Source organism: Oncorhynchus mykiss, chromosome 5 (genome assembly GCF_013265735.2).
Source record: "Oncorhynchus mykiss isolate Arlee chromosome 5, USDA_OmykA_1.1, whole genome shotgun sequence".
Taxonomy (NCBI): Eukaryota; Metazoa; Chordata; class Actinopteri; order Salmoniformes; family Salmonidae; genus Oncorhynchus; species Oncorhynchus mykiss.
Genome location: NC_048569.1, coordinates 91,531,827 through 91,555,638, shown reverse-complemented (window position 1 = coordinate 91,555,638; position 23,812 = coordinate 91,531,827). Strand labels below are relative to the sequence as shown.

General features: G+C 52.7%; 1 protein-coding gene across 2 annotated transcripts in view; it reads right to left on the bottom strand.

The window, feature by feature from the left end:
- The window catches only part of LOC110524795 (DENN domain-containing protein 1B), a 222,739-nt gene that overhangs the window by 5,947 nt on the left and 192,980 nt on the right, over window positions 1-23,812 (bottom strand). For both annotated transcript variants that reach the window (XM_036978765.1, XM_036978766.1), the window contains 2 exons: window positions 735-808; window positions 132-351 (listed from right to left, as the gene is read on the bottom strand). In XM_036978765.1, coding sequence (XP_036834660.1) covers window positions 132-351; window positions 735-808 — 294 coding nt within the window. The remainder of the gene's footprint in view (window positions 1-131; window positions 352-734; window positions 809-23,812) is intronic.

Here is a 23,812-nt window from a genome sequence, read left to right as displayed (position 1 = left end):
AGACATACAGATGTTTTCTCTTACCGGTGCCTCATAGTCAATATTGTCCAAGGCGTCCAGGCTCTGTCTATCTACTGTATGTATCTGGGGTTAGATTCGTGTGGTTTAGATGTTACAGGTATTTCTTTTACCGTTGCCTTGTAGTTGATGTTGTCCATTGAACTGAAGTCCAGGCTCTTGGCGGCGCTGAGTTTGCCGTGCTCTGTGCTGGTGGTGCTCAGAGAGTCCAGGATCTCCTCCAATAGGTTCATCTGGCCCGTGTGGGAGGAGTCTGTATCCAGCTCCAACGAATAGGATTCGTCGCTGTCCTCTGTGTAAGACGCCACCTCCCCACTGTCCTCAGACGAGATCCTGAAGGTGAGAAAATTACATTAGAAAAAACTCATCAGGAAATCAAATCAGCCAATTAAATTCAGCAAAATGAATCCGCAAATCAATGACTACATAAAATTCAGAAAATACACAAATCAATTCTGTATATAAATAATTAAATAAATAAGCCTGCAAATATTTCAGCAGATCAATGATAATTTCATGAATATTGATCTGTCCAAGAGGCTATGATCCAAATGCAATAAGTGTACTTTAGGGCTAAACCACTGGAGGGCAGCATTGGTATGGGTAGGAGGATGAAGAGGGATTAATACATAGAACCATGTCAGATATCAGACATACTCAAACTACAGTATACTGGGACTCTATCGGCATCGGCATATTCTAAATCAGAGCCTTACTTGTTGGCAGTGTCCTCTTCATCGCCATCGATGGCAAAGTCAGGACATCCCATGGGACACTTGGTGTCATAATGCTGTAAAAAAACAAACACACACCAGCTTTCCTCAGGTGACTCAGGTGAATCCCATCTGAACATGACAACATCATGACTCTGGACGGTGATCGTGCTGTACTGTGTTTGTAACATGGAGACAGGGTCTAGTCCAGTCCACCCCAGTACTGTGTTTGTAACATGGAGACAGGGTCTAGTCCAGTCCACCCCAGTCCAGTCCACCCTACCCAACCCAACCCCAGTACACCCCCCCACCACACCCCACCTCGAGCCACCCTATTCCAGTCCACCCTAGTTCACCGGTAAAGCCCGCCCCAGTCCAGCCCAATATAATCCGCCCCACCCAGTCCACCCCAGCCTACCCCAGTCCAGTCCACCCCAGCCTACCCCAGTCCAGTCCACCCCAGTCGACCCCAGTCCAGTCCACCCCAGCCTACCCCAGTCCAGCCCAGCCTACCCCAGTCCACCCCAGCCCAGACAAACCCAGTCCACCTAAGTCCAGCCCAGCCTACCTCAGTCCACCCCAGCCTACCCAAGTCCAGCCCAGACAAACAAAGTCCACCCAAGTCCAGCCCAGCCTACCCTAGTCCACCCCAGCCTACCCCAGTCCACCCAAGTCCAGCCCAGACTACCCCAGTCCACCCCAGCCTACCCCAGTCCAGCCCAGACAAACCCAGTCCACCCAAGTCCAGCCCAGCCTACCTCAGTCCACCCCAGCCTACCCCAGTCCAGCCCAGACAAACCCAGTCCACCCAGCCTACCCCAGTCCAGCCCAGACAAACCCAGTCCACCCAAATCCACCCCAGCCTACCCCAGTCCAGCCCAGACAAACCCATTCCACCCAAATCCACCCCAGCCTACCCCAGTCCAGCCCAGACAAACCCAGTCCACCCAAGTCCAGCCCAGCCTACCCCAGTCCACCCCAGCCTACCCCAGTCCAGCCCAGCCAAAACCAGTCCACACAAGTCCAGCCCAGCCTACCCCAGTCCAAACAAACCCAGTCCACCCAAGTCCAGCCCAGCCTACCCCAGTCCAGCCCAGACAAACCCAGTCCACCCAAGTCCAGCCCAGCCTACCGCAGTCCAGCCCAGCCTACCCCAGTCCAGCCCAGCCTACCCCAGTCCGACCCAGACAAACCCAGTCCACCCAAATCCACCCCACCTACCCCAGTCCAGCCCAGACAAACCCAGTCCACCCAAGTCCAGCCCAGCCTACCCCAGTCCACCCCAGCCTACCCCAGTCCAGCCCAGACAAACCCAGTTCACCCAAGTCCAGCCCAGCCTACCGCAGTCCAGCCCAGCCTACCCCAGTCCAGCCCAGACAAACCCAGTCCACCCAAATCCACCCCTCCTACCCTAGTCCAGCCCAGACAAACCCATTCCACCCAAGTCCAGCTCAGCCTACCCCAGTCCAGCCCAGCCCAGCCTACCCCAGTCCACCCAAGTCCAGCCCAGCCTACCCCAGTCCACCCCAGTCTACCCCAGTCCAGCCCAGACAAACCCAGTTCACCCAAGTCCAGCCCAGCCTACCGCAGTCCAGCCCAGCCTACCCCAGTCCAGCCCAGACAAACCCAGTCCACCCAAATCCACCCCTCCTACCCTAGTCCAGCCCAGACAAACCCATTCCACCCAAGTCCAGCTCAGCCTACCCCAGTCCAGCCCAGCCCAGCCTACCCCAGTCCACCCAAGTCCAGCCCAGCCTACCCCAGTCCACCCCAGTCTACCCCAGTCCTGCCCAGACAAACCCAGTCCACCCAAGTCCAGCCCAGCCTACCCCAGTCCACCCCAGCCTACCCCAGTCCAGCCCAGAAAAACCCAGTCCACCCAAATCCAGCCCAGCCTACCCCAGTCCGCCCAAGTCCAGCCCAGCCTACCCCAGTCCACCCCAGTCCAGCCCAGACAAACACAGTCCACCCAAGTCCAGCCCAGCCTACCCCAGTCCACCCCAGCCCACCCCAGTCCAGCCCAGAAAACCCCAGTCCACCCAAATCCACCCAAGCCTTCCCCAGTCCAGCCCAGACAAACCCAGTACACCCAAGTCCACCCCAGCCTACCCCAGTCCACCCCAGCCTACCCCAGTCCAGCCCAGCCAAAACCAGTCCACCCAAGTCCACCCCAGCCTACCCCAGTCTAGCCCAGTCCACCCAAGTCCAGCCCAGCCTACCCCAGTCCACCCCAGCCTACCCGAGTCCAGCCCAGACAAACCCAGTCCACCCAAGTCCAGCCTACCCCAGTCCAGCCCAGCCTACCCCAGTCCAGCCCAGACAAACCCAGTCCACCCAAATCCACCCCAGCCTACCCCAGTCCAGCCCAGACAAACCCAGTCCACCCAAGTCCAGCCCAGCCTACCCCAGTCCACCCAGCCTACCCCAGTCCAGCCCAGACAAACCCAGTCCACCCAGGTCCAGCCCAGCCTACCCCAATCCAGCCCAGACAAAACCAGTTCACCCAAGTCCAGCCCAGCCTACCCCAGTCCACCCCAGCCTACCCCAGTCCAGCCCAGACAAACCCAGTCCACCCAAATCCACCCCAGCCTACCCCAGTCTACCCCAGTCCAGCCCCGACAAACCCAGTCCACCCAAGTCCAGCCCAGCCTACCCCAGTCCACCCCAGCCTACCCAAGTCCAGCCCAGCCTACCCCAGTCCACCCAGCCTACCCCAGTCCAGCCCAGACAAACCCAGTCCACCCAAGTCCAGCCCAGCCTACCCCAGTCCACCCCAGTCTACCCCAGTCCAGCCCAGACAAACCCAGTCCACCCAAGTCCAGCCCAGCCTACCCCAGTCCACCCCAGCCTACACCAGTCCAGCCCAGACAAACCCAGTCCACCCAAATCCACCCAAGGCTTCCCCAGTCCAGCCCAGACCACCCAAGTCCAGCCCAGCCTACCTCAGTCCACCCCAGTCCAGCCCAGACAAACCCAGTTCACCCAAGTCCAGCCCAGCCTACCCCAGTCCACCCCAGCCTACCCCAGTCCAGCCCAGACAAACCCAGTCCACCCAAGTCCAGCCCAGCCTACCCCAGTCTACCCCAGTCCAGACCAGACAAACCCAGTCCACCCAAGTCCAGCCCAGCCTACCCCAGTCCAGCCCAGACAAACCCAGTCCACCCAAATCCACCCAAGCCTTCCCCAGTCCAGCCCAGACAAACCCAGTTCACCCAAGTCCAGCCCAGCCTACCCCAGTCCACCCAGCCTACCCCAGTCCAGCCCAGACAAACCCAGTCCACCCAAGTCCAGCCCAGCCTACCCCAGTCCACCCCAGTCCAGCCCAGACAAACCCAGTCCACCCAAGTCCAGCCCAGCCTACCGCAGTCCACCCCAGCCTACACCAGTCCAGCCCAGACAAACCCAGTCCACCCAAATCCACCCAAGCCTTCCCCAGTCCAGCCCAGACAAACCCAGTCCACCCAAGTCCAGCCCAGCCTACCTCAGTCCACCCCAGCCTACCCCAGTCCAGCCCAGACAAACCCAGTCCACCCAAATCCACCCCAGCCTACCCCAGTCCAGCCCAGCCTACCCCAGTCCACCCCAGCCTACACCAGTCCAGCCCAGACAAACCCAGTCCACCCAAATCCACCCAAGCCTTCCCCAGTCCAGCCCAGACAAACCCAGTCCACCCAAGTCCAGCCCAGCCTACCTCAGTCCACCCCAGCCTACCCCAGTCCAGCCCAGACAAACCCAGTCCACCCAAATCCACCCCAGCCTACCCAAGTCCAGCCCAGCCTACCCCAGTCCACCCCAGCCTACCCAAGTCAAGCCCAGCCTACCCCAGTCCACCCAGCCTACCCCAGACCAGCCCAGACAAACCCAGTCCACCCAAGTCCAGCCCAGCCTACCCCAGTCCAACCCAGTCTACCCCAGTCCAGCCCAGACAAACCCAGTCCACCCAAGTCCAGCCCAGCCTACCCCAGTCCACCGCAGCCTACACCAGTCCAGCCCAGACAAACCCAGTCCACCCAAATCCACCCAAGCCTTCCCCAGTCCAGCCCAGACAAACCCAGTCCACCCAAGTCCAGCCCAGCCTACCTCAGTCCACCCCAGTCCAGCCCAGACAAACCCAGTTCACCCAAGTCCAGCCCAGCCTACCCCAGTCCACCCCAGCCTACCCCAGTCCAGCCCAGACAAACCCAGTCCACCCAAGTCCAGCCCAGCCTACCCCAGTCTACCCCAGTCCAGCCCAGACAAACCCAGTCCACCCAAGTCCAGCCCAGCCTACCCCAGTCCAGCCCAGACAAACCCAGTCCACCCAAATCCACCCAAGCCTTCCCCAGTCCAGCCCAGACAAACCCAGTTCACCCAAGTCCAGCCCAGCCTACCCCAGTCCACCCAGCCTACCCCAGTCCAGCCCAGACAAACCCAGTCCACCCAAGTCCAGCCCAGCCTACCCCAGTCCACCCCAGTCCAGCCCAGACAAACCCAGTCCACCCAAGTCCAGCCCAGCCTACCCCAGTCCACCCCAGCCTACACCAGTCCAGCCCAGACAAACCCAGTCCACCCAAATCCACCCAGCCTACCCCAGTCCACCCAGCCTACCCCAGACCAGCCCAGACAAACCCAGTCCACCCAAGTCCAGCCCAGCCTACCCCAGTCCAACCCAGTCTACCCCAGTCCAGCCCAGACAAACCCAGTCCACCCAAGTCCAGCCCAGCCTACCCCAGTCCACCGCAGCCTACACCAGTCCAGCCCAGACAAACCCAGTCCACCCAAATCCACCCAAGCCTTCCCCAGTCCAGCCCAGACAAACCCAGTCCACCCAAGTCCAGCCCAGCCTACCTCAGTCCACCCCAGTCCAGCCCAGACAAACCCAGTTCACCCAAGTCCAGCCCAGCCTACCCCAGTCCACCCCAGCCTACCCCAGTCCAGCCCAGACAAACCCAGTCCACCCAAGTCCAGCCCAGCCTACCCCAGTCTACCCCAGTCCAGCCCAGACAAACCCAGTCCACCCAAGTCCAGCCCAGCCTACCCCAGTCCAGCCCAGACAAACCCAGTCCACCCAAATCCACCCAAGCCTTCCCCAGTCCAGCCCAGACAAACCCAGTTCACCCAAGTCCAGCCCAGCCTACCCCAGTCCACCCAGCCTACCCCAGTCCAGCCCAGACAAACCCAGTCCACCCAAGTCCAGCCCAGCCTACCCCAGTCCACCCCAGTCCAGCCCAGACAAACCCAGTCCACCCAAGTCCAGCCCAGCCTACCCCAGTCCACCCCAGCCTACACCAGTCCAGCCCAGACAAACCCAGTCCACCCAAATCCACCCAAGCCTTCCCCAGTCCAGCCCAGACAAACCCAGTCCACCCAAGTCCAGCCCAGCCTACCTCAGTCCACCCCAGCCTACCCCAGTCCAGCCCAGACAAACCCAGTCCACCCAAATCCACCCCAGCCTACCCCAGTCCAGCCCCGACAAACCCAGTCCACCCAAGTCCAGCCCAGCCTACCCCAGTCCACCCCAGCCTACCCAAGTCAAGCCCAGCCTACCCCAGTCCACCCAGCCTACCCCAGTCCAGCCCAGACAAACCCAGTCCACCCAAGTCCAGCCCAGCCTACCCCAGTCCACCCCAGTCTACCCCAGTCCAGCCCAGACAAACCCAGTCCACCCAAGTCCAGCCCAGCCTACCCCAGTCCACCCCAGCCTACACCAGTCCAGCCCAGACAAACCCAGTCCACCCAAATCCACCCAAGCCTTCCCCAGTCCAGCCCAGACAAACCCAGTCCACCCAAGTCCAGCCCAGCCTACCTCAGTCCACCCCAGTCCAGCCCAGACAAACCCAGTTCACCCAAGTCCAGCCCAGCCTACCCCAGTCTACCCCAGTCCAGCCCAGACAAACCCAGTCCACCCAAGTCCAGCCTACCCCAGTCCAGCCCAGCCTACCCCAGTCCAGCCCAGACAAACCCAGTCCACCCAAATCCACCCCAGCCTACCCCAGTCCAGCCCAGACAAACCCAGTCCACCCAAGTCCAGCCCAGCCTACCCCAGTCCACCCCAGCCTACCCCAGTCCAGCCCAGACAAACCCAGTTCACCCAAGTCCAGCCCAGCCTACCCCAGTCCACCCTAGCCTACCCCAGTCCAGCCCAGACAAACCCAGTCCACCCAAATCCACCCCAGCCTACCCCAGTCCACCCGAGCCTACCTCAGTCCAGACAAACCCAGTCCACCCAAGTCCAGCCCAGCCTACCCCAGTCCACCCCAGCCTACCCAAGTCCACCCAGTCCACCCCAGCCTACCCCAGCCCAGCCCAGACAAACTCAGTCCACCCAAGTCCAGCCCAGCCTATCCCAGTCCAGCCCAGCCTACCCCAGTCCACCCAGCCTACCCCAGTCCAGCCCAGACAAACCCAGTCCACCCAAGTCCAGCCCAGCCTACCCCAGTCCACCCCAGTCCAGCCCAGACAAACCCAGTCCACCCAAGTCCAGCCCAGCCTACCCCAGTCCACCCCAGCCTACACCAGTCCAGCCCAGACAAACCCAGTCCACCCAAATCCACCCAAGCCTTCCCCAGTCCAGCCCAGACAAACCCAGTCCACCCAAGTCCAGCCCAGCCTACCTCAGTCCACCCCAGCCTACCCCAGTCCAGCCCCGACAAACCCAGTCCACCCAAGTCCAGCCCAGCCTACCCCAGTCCACCCCAGCCTACCCAAGTCAAGCCCAGCCTACCCCAGTCCACCCAGCCTACCCCAGTCCAGCCCAGACAAACCCAGTCCACCCAAGTCCAGCCCAGCCTACCCCAGTCCACCCCAGTCTACCCCAGTCCAGCCCAGACAAACCCAGTCCACCCAAGTCCAGCCCAGCCTACCCCAGTCCACCCCAGCCTACACCAGTCCAGCCCAGACAAACCCAGTCCACCCAAATCCACCCAAGCCTTCCCCAGTCCAGCCCAGACAAACCCAGTCCACCCAAGTCCAGCCCAGCCTACCTCAGTCCACCCCAGTCCAGCCCAGACAAACCCAGTTCACCCAAGTCCAGCCCAGCCTACCCCAGTCCACCCCAGCCTACCCCAGTCCAGCCCAGACAAACCCAGTCCACCCAAGTCCAGCCTACCCCAGTCCAGCCCAGCCTACCCCAGTCCAGCCCAGACAAACCCAGTCCACCCAAATCCACCCCAGCCTACCCCAGTCCAGCCCAGACAAACCCAGTCCACCCAAGTCCAGCCCAGCCTACCCCAGTCCACCCCAGCCTACCCCAGTCCAGCCCAGACAAACCCAGTTCACCCAAGTCCAGCCCAGCCTACCCCAGTCCACCCTAGCCTACCCCAGTCCAGCCCAGACAAACCCAGTCCACCCAAATCCACCCCAGCCTACCCCAGTCCACCCGAGCCTACCTCAGTCCAGACAAACCCAGTCCACCCAAGTCCAGCCCAGCCTACCCCAGTCCACCCCAGCCTACCCAAGTCCACCCAGTCCACCCCAGCCTACCCCAGCCCAGCCCAGACAAACTCAGTCCACCCAAGTCCAGCCCAGCCTATCCCAGTCCAGCCCAGCCTACCCCAGTCCACCCAGCCTACCCCAGTCCAGCCCAGACAAACCCAGTCCACCCAAGTCCAGCCCAGCCTACCCCAGTCCACCCCAGTCCAGCCCAGACAAACCCAGTCCACCCAAGTCCAGCCCAGCCTACCCCAGTCCACCCCAGCCTACACCAGTCCAGCCCAGACAAACCCAGTCCACCCAAATCCACCCAAGCCTTCCCCAGTCCAGCCCAGACAAACCCAGTCCACCCAAGTCCAGCCCAGCCTACCTCAGTCCACCCCAGCCTACCCCAGTCCAGCCCAGACAAACCCAGTCCACCCAAATCCACCCCAGCCTACCCCAGTCCAGCCCCGACAAACCCAGTCCACCCAAGTCCAGCCCAGCCTACCCCAGTCCACCCCAGCCTACCCAAGTCAAGCCCAGCCTACCCCAGTCCACCCAGCCTACCCCAGTCCAGCCCAGACAAACCCAGTCCACCCAAGTCCAGCCCAGCCTACCCCAGTCCACCCCAGTCTACCCCAGTCCAGCCCAGACAAACCCAGTCCACCCAAGTCCAGCCCAGCCTACCCCAGTCCACCCCAGCCTACACCAGTCCAGCCCAGACAAACCCAGTCCACCCAAATCCACCCAAGCCTTCCCCAGTCCAGCCCAGACAAACCCAGTCCACCCAAGTCCAGCCCAGCCTACCTCAGTCCACCCCAGTCCAGCCCAGACAAACCCAGTTCACCCAAGTCCAGCCCAGCCTACCCCAGTCCACCCCAGCCTACCCCAGTCCAGCCCAGACAAACCCAGTCCACCCAAGTCCAGCCTACCCCAGTCCAGCCCAGCCTACCCCAGTCCAGCCCAGACAAACCCAGTCCACCCAAATCCACCCCAGCCTACCCCAGTCCAGCCCAGACAAACCCAGTCCACCCAAGTCCAGCCCAGCCTACCCCAGTCCACCCCAGCCTACCCCAGTCCAGCCCAGACAAACCCAGTTCACCCAAGTCCAGCCCAGCCTACCCCAGTCCACCCTAGCCTACCCCAGTCCAGCCCAGACAAACCCAGTCCACCCAAATCCACCCCAGCCTACCCCAGTCCACCCGAGCCTACCTCAGTCCAGACAAACCCAGTCCACCCAAGTCCAGCCCAGCCTACCCCAGTCCACCCCAGCCTACCCAAGTCCACCCAGTCCACCCCAGCCTACCCCAGCCCAGCCCAGACAAACTCAGTCCACCCAAGTCCAGCCCAGCCTATCCCAGTCCAGCCCAGCCTATCCCAGTCCAGCCCAGCCAAACCCAGTCTATCCCAAGTCCAGCCCAGCCTACCCCAGTTCACCCCAGCCTACCCCAGTCCAGCCCAGCCTACCCCAATCCACCCCAGTCCAGCCTACCTCAGTCCACCCTAGCCTACCCCAGTCCAGCCCAGCCTACCCCAGTCCAGCCCGGCCTACCCCAGTCCATCCCAGCCTACCCCAGTCCAGCCCAGCGCCTGGTACCTCAGATCCAATGTGTTTAATAAGCCACCTGTGTAACATGTTTAACTGCATCTCCCTCCTCCCCCATGAGTTCAGCCCCAGACCTGGTATTAAACATACCTTTATCCACTGCACACGTGTGATCTTTTACTCAGTCTCTACCTCTCTTTAAATGCCCCTCTAATTCACAGTCTCTACCTCTCTTTAAATGCCCCTCTAATTCACAGTCTCTACCTCTCTTTAAATGCCCCTCTAATTCACAGTCTCTACCTCTTTAAATGCCCCTCTAATTCACAGTCTCTACCATTCTTTAAATGCCCCTCTAATTCACAGTCTCTACCTCTCTTTAAATGCCCCTCTAATTCACAGTCTCTACCTCTCTTTAAATGCCCCTCTAATTCACAGTCTCTACCTCTCTTTAAATGTCCCTCTAATTCACAGTCTCTACCTCTCTTTAAATGCCCCTCTAATTCACAGTCTCTACCTCTCTTTAAATGCCCCTCTAATTCACAGTCTCTACCTCTCTTTAAATGCCCCTCTAATTCACAGTCTCTACCTCTCTTTAAATGCCCCTCTAATTCACAGTCTCTACCTCTCTTTAAATGCCCCTCTAATTCACAGTCTCTACCTCTCTTTAAATGCCCCTCTAATTCACAGTCTCTACCTCTCTTTAAATGCCCCTCTAATTCACAGTCTCTACCTCTCTTTAAATGCCCCTCTAATTCACAGTCTCTACCTCTCTTTAAATGCCCCTCTAATTCACAGTCTCTACCTCTCTTTAAATGTCCCTCTCTCACAGTCTCTAACTCTCTTTAAATGACCCTCTATCTCAGTCTCTACCTCTCTTTAAATGCCCCTCCAACTCAGTCTCTACCTCTCTTTAAATGTCCTTCTAATTCACAGTCTCTACCTCTCCTTAAATGTCCCTCTAATTCACAGTCTCTACCTCTCTTTAAATTCCCCTCTAATTCACAGTCTCTACCTCTCTTTAAATGCCCCTCCAACTCAGTCTCTACCTCTCTTTAAATGCCCCTCTAGCTCAGTCTCTACCTCTCTTCAAATGCCCCTCCAACTCAGACTCTCTCTCTTTAAATGCCCCACTAACTCAGTCTCTACCTCTCTTCAAATGCCTCTCTACCTCACTCTTCATTGTCTAGACCTCTCACGCCGACTCTCCCTTTCTCTATTGTCCTCTACCATCATCTCTCCATCCCAGCCTCTCTCTCTACCTTCACACCCCTATTTCACTCTCTATACGCAGCCTATAAAATCAGGTTTGCCACATTATCAAAGCCTGTAACTTTCCCCGGCTCCCAGAGAGCAACCATGACCTCTGACAGAGATAAATAAATAAATAAAGAGAGAGAGAGAGAGAGGGGACAGGTCCAATTGAGGGAGAGAAAGAGGAAAAAGGGGACCTAAAACCCCTGAAGACTGAGGGGAGGGGGGAAAAATTAGGGCGTTGCACCAACCTGGTCTTGATTAGCTGACACAGTGCCAGCCAGAAGGGAGGAATGTAAAATGTTGCTGATCTCTGCTCATTTAGGGTGCACACACACACACACACACACACACACGCCATGGTTCTTGCTGCTATTTAGCCTGTTTATTTGAGCACTGGGGGCGTGTTTAGGGAAGCGGGCCCTCTCAGTGTGTCTCTCAGCATACCCACCTGAACCCATCTCACAACCATACCCATCTCAACCCATCTCATAACCATACCCATCTCAACCCATCTCATATTCATACCCACCTCAACCCATCTCATAGACCATACCCACCTCAACCCATCTCATAACCATACCCATCTCAACCCATCTCACAACCATACCCGCCTCAACCCATCTCATAACCATTCCCATCTCAACCCATCTCATAACCATACCCACCTCAACCCATCTCATAACCATACCCACCTCAACCCATCTCACAACCATACCCACCTCAACCCATCTCATAACCATACCCATCTCATAACCATACCTACCTCAACCCATCTCATAACCATACCCATCTCATAACCATACCCACCTCAACCCATCTCACAACCATACCCACCTCAACCCATCTCATAACCATACCCACCTCAACCCATCTCATAACCATACCCACCTCAACCCATCTAATATTCATACCCACCTCAACCCATCTCATATTCATACCCACCTCAACCCATCTCACAACCATACCCACCTCAACCCATCTAACAACCATACCCACCTCAACCCATCTCATAACCATACCCATCTCATAACCATACCTACCTCAACCCATCTCATAACCATACCCTTCTCATAACCATACCCACCTCAACCCATCTCATAACCATACCTACCTCAACCCATCTCATAACCATACCCACCTCAACCATCTCATATTCATACCCACCTCAACCCATCTCATTACCATACCCATCTCATAACCATACCCATCTCAACCCATCTCATAACCATACCTACCTCAACCCATCTCATAACCATACCCACCTCATAACCATACCCACCTCAACCCATCTCATAACCATACCCATCTCAACCCATCTCATAACCATACCCACCTCAACCCATCTCATAACCATACCCACCTCAACCCATCTCATAACCATACCCACCTCAACCCATCTCACAACCATACCCACCTCAACCCATCTCATAACCATACCCACCTCATAACCATACCCACCTCAACCCATCTCACAACCATACCCACCTCAACCCATCTCATATTCATACCCACCTCAACCCATCTCATAACCATACCAGTCTCAACCCATCTCATAACCATACCTACCTCAACCCATCTCATAACCATACCATCTCAACACATCTCATAACCATACCCACCTCAACCCATCTCATAACCATACCCATCTCAACCCATCTCATAACCATACCCACCTCAACCCATCTCATAACCATACCCATCTCATAACCATACCCACCTCAACCCATCTCACAACCATACCCACCTCAACCCATCTCATAACCATACCCACCTCAACCCATCTAATATTCATACCCACCTCAACCCATCTCATATTCATACCCACCTCAACCCATCTCACAACCATACCCACCTCAACCCATCTAACAACCATACCCACCTCAACCCATCTCATAACCATACCCATCTCATAACCATACCTACCTCAACCCATCTCATAACCATACCCTTCTCATAACCATACCCACCTCAACCCATCTCATAACCATACCTACCTCAACCCATCTCATAACCATACCCACCTCAACCCATCTAATATTCAAACCCACCTCAACCCATCTCATATTCATACCCACCTCAACCCATCTCATTACCATACCCATCTCATAACCATACCCATCTCAACCCATCTCATAACCATACCTACCTCAACCCATCTCATAACCATACCCACCTCATAACCATACCCACCTCAACCCATCTCATAACCATACCCATCTCAACCAATCTCATAACCATACCCACCTCAACCCATCTCATAACCATACCCACCTCAACCCATCTCATAACCATACCCACCTCAACCCATCTCACAACCATACCCACCTCAACCCATCTCATAACCATACCCACCTCATAACCATACCCACCTCAACCCATCTCACAACCATACCCACCTCAACCCATCTCATATTCATACCCACCTCAACCCATCTCATAACCATACCCATCTCATAACCATACCAGTCTCAACCCATCTCATAACCATACCTACCTCAACCCATCTCATAACCATACCATCTCAACCCATCTCATAACCATACCCACCTCAACCCATCTCATAACCATACCCATCTCAACCCATCTCATAACCATACCCACCTCAACCCATCTCATAACCATACCCATCTCATAACCATACCCACCTCAACCCATCTCATAACCATACCCACCTCAACCCATCTCATAACCATACCCACCTCAACCCATCTCACAACCATACCCATCTCATAACCATACCCGCCTCAACCCATCTCATAACCATACCCGCCTCAACCCATCTCATAACCATACCCACCTCAACCCATCTCATAACCATACCCACCTCAACCCATCTCATAACCATACCCATCTCATAACCATACCCACCTCAACCCATCTCACAACCATACCCACTTCAACCCACCTCATAACCATACCCACCTCAACCCATCTCACAACCATACCCATCTCATAACCATACCCACCTCAACCCATCTCATAACCATACCCACCTCAACCCATCTCATAACCATACCCACCTCAACCCATCTAATATTCATACCCACCTCAACCCATCTCATATTCATACCCACCTCAACCCATCTCACAACCATACCCACCTCAACCCATCTAACAACCATACCCACCTCAACCCATCTCATAACCATACCCATCTCATAACCATACCTACCTCAACCCATCTCATAACCATACCCTTCTCATAACCATACCCACCTCAACCCATCTCATAACCATACCTACCTCAACCCATCTCATAACCATACCCACCTCAACCCATCTAATATTCAAACCCACCTCAACCCATCTCATATTCATACCCACCTCAACCCATCTCATTACCATACCCATCTCATAACCATACCCATCTCAACCCATCTCATAACCATACCTACCTCAACCCATCTCATAACCATACCCACCTCATAACCATACCCACCTCAACCCATCTCATAACCATACCCATCTCAACCCATCTCATAACCATACCCACCTCAACCCATCTCATAACCATACCCACCTCAACCCATCTCATAACCATACCCACCTCAACCCATCTCACAACCATACCCACCTCAACCCATCTCATAACCATACCCACCTCATAACCATACCCACCTCAACCCATCTCACAACCATACCCACCTCAACCCATCTCATATTCATACCCACCTCAACCCATCTCATAACCATACCCATCTCATAACCATACCAGTCTCAACCCATCTCATAACCATACCTACCTCAACCCATCTCATAACCATACCATCTCAACCCATCTCATAACCATACCCACCTCAACCCATCTCATAACCATACCCATCTCAACCCATCTCATAACCATACCCACCTCAACCCATCTCATAACCATACCCATCTCATAACCATACCCACCTCAACCCATCTCATAACCATACCCACCTCAACCCATCTCATAACCATACCCACCTCAACCCATCTCACAACCATACCCATCTCATAACCATACCCGCCTCAACCCATCTCATAACCATACCCGCCTCAACCCATCTCATAACCATACCCACCTCAACCCATCTCATAACCATACCCACCTAAACCCATCTCATAACCATACCCATCTCATAACCATACCCACCTCAACCCATCTCACAACCATACCCACTTCAACCCACCTCATAACCATACCCACCTCAACCCATCTCACAACCATACCCATCTCATAACCATACCCACCTCAACCCATCTCATAACCATACCCACCTCAACCCATCTCATAACCATACCCACCTCAACCCATCTCATAACCATACCCATCTCATAGACCATACCCACCTCAACCCATCTCATAACCATACCCGCCTCAACCCATCTCATAACCATACCCACCTCAACCCATCTCATAACCATACCCATCTCATAACCATACCCACCACAACCCATCTCATAGACCATACCCGCCTCAACCCATCTCATATTCATATCCACCTCAACCCATCTCATAGACCATACCCACCTCAACCCATCTCATAACCATACCCACCAGAACCCATCTCATAGACCATACCCACCTCAACCCATCTAATATTCATACCCACCTCAACCCATCTCATAGACCATACCCACCTCAACCCATCTCATAACCATACCCACCTCAACCCATCTCATAGACCATACCCACCGCAACCCATCTCATAGACCATACCCACCTCAACCCATCTCATAACCATACCCACCTCAACCCATCTAATATTCATACCCACCTCAACCCATCTCATATTCATACCCACCTCAACCCATCTCATAACCATACCCACCTCAACCCATCTAATATTCATACCCACCTCAACCCATCTCATAACCATACCCACCTCAACCCATCTCATAGACCATACCCACCGCAACCCATCTCATAACCATACCCACCTCAACCCATCTCATAACCATACCCACCTCAACCCATCTAATATTCATACCCACCTCAACCCATCTCATATTCATACCCACCTCAACCCATCTCATAACCATACCCATCTCATAACCATACCCACCTCAACCCATCTCATAACCATACCCACCTCAACCCATCTCATAACCATACCCACCTCAACCCATCTCATAACCATACCCACCTCAACCCATCTCATAACCATACCCACCTCAACCCATCTCATAACCATACCCACCTCAACCCATCTCATAACCATACCCACCTAAACCCATCTAATATTCATACCCACCTCAACCCATCTCATAACCATACCCACCTCAACCCGTCTCATAGACCATACCCACCGCAACCCATCTCATAACCATACCCACCTCAACCCATCTAATATTCATACCCACCTCAACCCATCTCATATTCATACCCACCTCAACCCATCTCATAACCATACCCACCTCAACCCATCTCATAACCATACCCATCTCATAACCATACCCACCTCAACCCATCTCATAGACCATACCCACCTCAACCCATCTAATATTCATACCCACCTCATATTCATACCCACCTCAACCCATCTCTTAACCATACCCATCTCATAACCATACCCACCTCAACCCATCTCATAACCATACCCACCTCAACCCATCTAATATTCATACCCACCTCAACCCATCTCATATTCATACCCACCTCAACCCATCTCACAACCATACCCACCTCAACCCATCTAACAACCATACCCACCTCAACCCATCTCATAACCATACCCATCTCATAACCATACCTACCTCAACCCATCTCATAACCATACCCATCTCATAACCATACCCACCTCAACCCATCTCATAACCATACCTACCTCAACCCATCTCATAACCATACCCACCTCAACCCATCTAATATTCATACCCACCTCAACCCATCTCATATTCATACCCACCTGAACCCATCTCATTACCATACCCATCTCATAACCATACCCATCTCAACCCATCTCATAACCATACCCATCTCAACCCATCTCATAACCATACCCACCTCAACCCATCTCATAACCATACCCACCTCAACCCATCTCATAACCATACCCACCTCAACCCATCTCACAACCATACCCACCTCAACCCATCTCATAACCATACCCACCTCATAACCATACCCACCTCAACCCATCTCACAACCATACCCACCTCAACCCATCTCATATTCATACCCACCTCAACCCATCTCATAACCATACCCATCTCATAACCATACCAGTCTCAACCCATCTCATAACCATACCTACCTCAACCCATCTCATAACCATACCATCTCAACCCATCTCATAACCATACCCACCTCAACCCATCTCATAACCATACCCATCTCAACCCATCTCATAACCATACCCACCTCAACCCATCTCATAACCATACCCATCTCATAACCATACCCACCTCAACCCATCTCATAACCATACCCACCTCAACCCATCTCATAACCATACCCACCTCAACCCATCTCACAACCATACCCATCTCATAACCATACCCGCCTCAACCCATCTCATAACCATACCCGCCTCAACCCATCTCATAACCATACCCACCTCAACCCATCTCATAACCATACCCACCTCAACCCATCTCATAACCATACCCATCTCATAACCATACCCACCTCAACCCATCTCACAACCATACCCACTTCAACCCACCTCATAACCATACCCACCTCAACCCATCTCACAACCATACCCATCTCATAACCATACCCACCTCAACCCATCTCATAACCATACCCACCTCAACCCATCTCATAACCATACCCACCTCAACCCATCTCATAACCATACCCATCTCATAGACCATACCCACCTCAACCCATCTCATAACCATACCCGCCTCAACCCATCTCATAACCATACCCACCTCAACCCATCTCTTAACCATACCCATCTCATAACCATACCCACCTCAACCCATCTCATAACCATACCCACCTCAACCCATCTAATATTCATACCCACCTCAACCCATCTCATATTCATACCCACCTCAACCCATCTCACAACCATACCCACCTCAACCCATCTAACAACCATACCCACCTCAACCCATCTCATAACCATACCCATCTCATAACCATACCTACCTCAACCCATCTCATAACCATACCCATCTCATAACCATACCCACCTCAACCCATCTCATAACCATACCTACCTCAACCCATCTCATAACCATACCCACCTCAACCCATCTAATATTCATACCCACCTCAACCCATCTCATATTCATACCCACCTGAACCCATCTCATTACCATACCCATCTCATAACCATACCCATCTCAACCCATCTCATAACCATACCCATCTCAACCCATCTCATAACCATACCCACCTCAACCCATCTCATAACCATACCCACCTCAACCCATCTCATAACCATACCCACCTCAACCCATCTCACAACCATACCCACCTCAACCCATCTCATAACCATACCCACCTCATAACCATACCCACCTCAACCCATCTCACAACCATACCCACCTCAACCCATCTCATATTCATACCCACCTCAACCCATCTCATAACCATACCCATCTCATAACCATACCAGTCTCAACCCATCTCATAACCATACCTACCTCAACCCATCTCATAACCATACCATCTCAACCCATCTCATAACCATACCCACCTCAACCCATCTCATAACCATACCCATCTCAACCCATCTCATAACCATACCCACCTCAACCCATCTCATAACCATACCCATCTCATAACCATACCCACCTCAACCCATCTCATAACCATACCCACCTCAACCCATCTCATAACCATACCCACCTCAACCCATCTCACAACCATACCCATCTCATAACCATACCCGCCTCAACCCATCTCATAACCATACCCGCCTCAACCCATCTCATAACCATACCCACCTCAACCCATCTCATAACCATACCCACCTCAACCCATCTCATAACCATACCCATCTCATAACCATACCCACCTCAACCCATCTCACAACCATACCCACTTCAACCCACCTCATAACCATACCCACCTCAACCCATCTCACAACCATACCCATCTCATAACCATACCCACCTCAACCCATCTCATAACCATACCCACCTCAACCCATCTCATAACCATACCCACCTCAACCCATCTCATAACCATACCCATCTCATAGACCATACCCACCTCAACCCATCTCATAACCATACCCGCCTCAACCCATCTCATAACCATACCCACCTCAACCCATCTCATAACCATACCCATCTCATAACCATACCCACCCCAACCCATCTCATAGACCATACCCACCTCAACCCATCTCATATTCATACCCACCTCAACCCATCTCATAGACCATACCCACCTCAACCCATCTAATATTCATACCCACCTCAACCCATCTCATAACCATACCCACCAGAACCCATCTCATAGACCATACCCACCTCAACCCATCTAATATTCATACCCACCTCAACCCATCTCATAACCATACCCACCAGAACCCATCTCATAGACCATACCCACCTCAACCCATCTAATATTCATACCCACCTCAACCCATCTCATAGACCATACCCACCTCAACCCATCTCATAACCATACCCACCTCAACCCATCTCATAGACCATACCCACCGCAACCCATCTCATTACCATACCCACCTCAACCCATCTCATAACCATACCCACCTCAACCCATCTAATATTCATACCCACCTCAACCCATCTCATATTCATACCCACCTCAACCCATCTCATAACCATACCCACCTCAACCCATCTCATAACCATACCCACCTCAACCCATCTCATAACCATACCCACCTCAACCCATCTAATATTCATACCCACCTCAACCCACCTCAACCCATCTCATAGACCATACCCACCGCAACCCATCTCATAACCATACCCACCTCAACCCATCTCATAACCATACCCACCTCAACCCATCTAATATTCATACCCACCTCAACCCATCTCATATTCATACCCACCTCAACCCATCTCATAACCATACCCATCTCATAACCATACCCACCTCAACCCATCTCATAACCATACCCACCTCAACCCATCTCATAACCATACCCACCTCAACCCATCTCATAACCATACCCACCTCAACCCATCTCATAACCATACCCACCTCAACCCATCTCATAACCATACCCACCTCAACCCATCTAATATTCATACCCACCTCAACCCATCTCATATTCATACCCACCTCAACCCATCTCACAACCATACCCACCTCAACCCATCTAACAACCATACCCACCTCAACCCATCTCATAACCATACCCATCTCATAACCATACCTACCTCAACCCATCTCATAACCATACCCATCTCATAACCATACCCACCTCAACCCATCTCATAACCATACCTACCTCAACCCATCTCATAACCATACCCACCTCAACCCATCTAATATTCATACCCACCTCAACCCATCTCATTACCATACCCATCTCAACCCATCTCATAACCATACCTACCTCAACCCATCTCATAACCATACCCACCTCATAACCATACCCACCTCAACCCATCTCATAACCATACCCATCTCAACCCATCTCATAACCATACCCACCTCAACCCATCTCATAACCATACCCACCTCAACCCATCTCATAACCATACCCACCTCAACCCATCTCACAACCATACCCACCTCAACCCATCTCATAACCATACCCACCTCATATTCATACCCACCTCAACCCATCTCATAACCATACCCATCTCATAACCATACCAGTCTCAACCCATCTCATAACCATACCTACCTCAACCCATCTCATAACCATACCATCTCAACCCATCTCATAACCATACCCACCTCAACCCATCTCATAACCATACCCATCTCAACCCATCTCATAACCATACCCACCTCAACCCATCTCATAACCATACCCATCTCATAACCATACCCACCTCAACCCATCTCATAACCATACCCACCTCAACCCATCTCATAACCATACCCACCTCAACCCATCTCACAACCATACCCATCTCATAACCATACCCGCCTCAACCCATCTCATAACCATACCCGCCTCAACCCATCTCATAACCATACCCACCTCAACCCATCTCATAACCATACCCACCTCAACCCATCTCATAACCATACCCATCTCATAACCATACCCACCTCAACCCATCTCACAACCATACTCACTTCAACCCACCTCATAACCATACCCACCTCAACCCATCTCACAACCATACCCATCTCATAACCATACCCACCTCAACCCATCTCATAACCATACCCACCTCAACCCATCTCATAACCATACCCACCTCAACCCATCTCATAACCATACCCATCTCATAGACCATACCCACCTCAACCCATCTCATAACCATACCCGCCTCAACCCATCTCATAACCATACCCACCTCAACCCATCTCATAACCATACCCATCTCATAACCATACCCACCCCAACCCATCTCATAGACCATACCCACCTCAACCCATCTCATATTCATACCCACCTCAACCCATCTCATAGACCATACCCACCTTAACCCATCTAATATTCATACCCACCTCAACCCATCTCATAACCATACCCACCAGAACCCATCTCATAGACCATACCCACCTCAACCCATCTAATATTCATACCCACCTCAACCCATCTCATAGACCATACCCACCTCAACCCATCTCATAACCATACCCACCTCAACCCATCTCATAGACCATACCCACCGCAACCCATCTCATAACCATACCCACCTCAACCCATCTCATAACCATACCCACCTCAACCCATCTAATATTCATACCCACCTCAACCCATCTCATATTCATACCCACCTCAACCCATCTCATAACCATACCCACCTCAACCCATCTCATAACCATACCCACCTCAACCCATCTCATAACCATACCCACCTCAACCCATCTCATAACCATACCCACCTCAACCCATCTAATATTCATACCCACCTCAACCCATCTCATAACCATACCCACCTCAACCCATCTCATAGACCATACCCACCGCAACCCATCTCATAACCATACCCACCTCAACCCATCTCATAACCATACCCACCTCAACCCATCTAATATTCATACCCACCTCAACCCATCTCATATTCATACCCACCTCAACCCATCTCATAACCATACCCATCTCATAACCATACCCACCTCAACCCATCTCATAACCATACCCACCTCAACCCATCTCATAACCATACCCACCTCAACCCATCTCATAACCATACCCACCTCAACCCATCTCATAACCATACCCACCTCAACCCATCTCATAACCATACCCACCTCAACCCATCTAATATTCATACCCACCTCAACCCATCTCATAACCATACCCACCTCAACCCGTCTCATAGACCATACCCACCGCAACCCATCTCATAACCATACCCACCTCAACCCATCTCATAACCATACCCACCTCAACCCATCTAATATTCATACCCACCTCAACCCATCTCATATTCATACCCACCTCAACCCATCTCATAACCATACCCACCTCAACCCATCTCATAACCATACCCATCTCATAACCATACCCACCTCAACCCATCTCATAGACCATACCCACCTCAACCCATCTAATATTCATACCCACCTCATATTCATACCCACCTCAACCCATCTCTTAACCATACCCATCTCATAACCATACCCACCTCAACCCATCTCATAACCATACCCACCTCAACCCATCTCATAACCATACCCACCTCAACCCATCTCATAACCATACCCACCTCATATTCATACCCACCTCAACCCATCTCTTAACCATACCCATCTCATAACCATACCCACCTCAACCCATCTCATAACCATACCCACCTCAACCCATCTCATATTCATACCCACCTCAACCCATCTCTTAACCATACCCACCTCAACCCATCTCATAACCATACCCACCTCAACCCATCTCATAACCATACCCACCTCAACCCATCTCTTAACCATACCCACCTCAACCCATCTAATATTCATACCCACCTCAACCCATCTCATAACCATACCCACCTCAACCCATCTCATAGACCATACCCACCGCAACCCATCTCATAACCATACCCACCTCAACCCATCTCATAACCATACCCACCTCAACCCATCTAATATTCATACCCACCTCAACCCATCTCATATTCATACCCACCTCAACCCATCTCATAACCATACCCATCTCATAACCATACCCACCTCAACCCATCTCATAACCATACCCACCTCAACCCATCTCATAACCATACCCACCTCAACCCATCTCATAACCATACCCACCTCAACCCATCTCATAACCATACCCACCTCAACCCATCTCATAACCATACCCACCTCAACCCATCTAATATTCATACCCACCTCAACCCATCTCATAACCATACCCACCTCAACCCGTCTCATAGACCATACCCACCGCAACCCATCTCATAACCATACCCACCTCAACCCATCTCATAACCATACCCACCTCAACCCATCTAATATTCATACCCACCTCAACCCATCTCATATTCATACCCACCTCAACCCATCTCATAACCATACCCACCTCAACCCATCTCATAACCATACCCATCTCATAACCATACCCACCTCAACCCATCTCATAGACCATACCCACCTCAACCCATCTAATATTCATACCCACCTCATATTCATACCCACCTCAACCCATCTCTTAACCATACCCATCTCATAACCATACCCACCTCAACCCATCTCATAACCATACCCACCTCAACCCATCTCATAACCATACCCACCTCAACCCATCTCATAACCATACCCACCTCATATTCATACCCACCTCAACCCATCTCTTAACCATACCCATCTCATAACCATACCCACCTCAACCCATCTCATAACCATACCCACCTC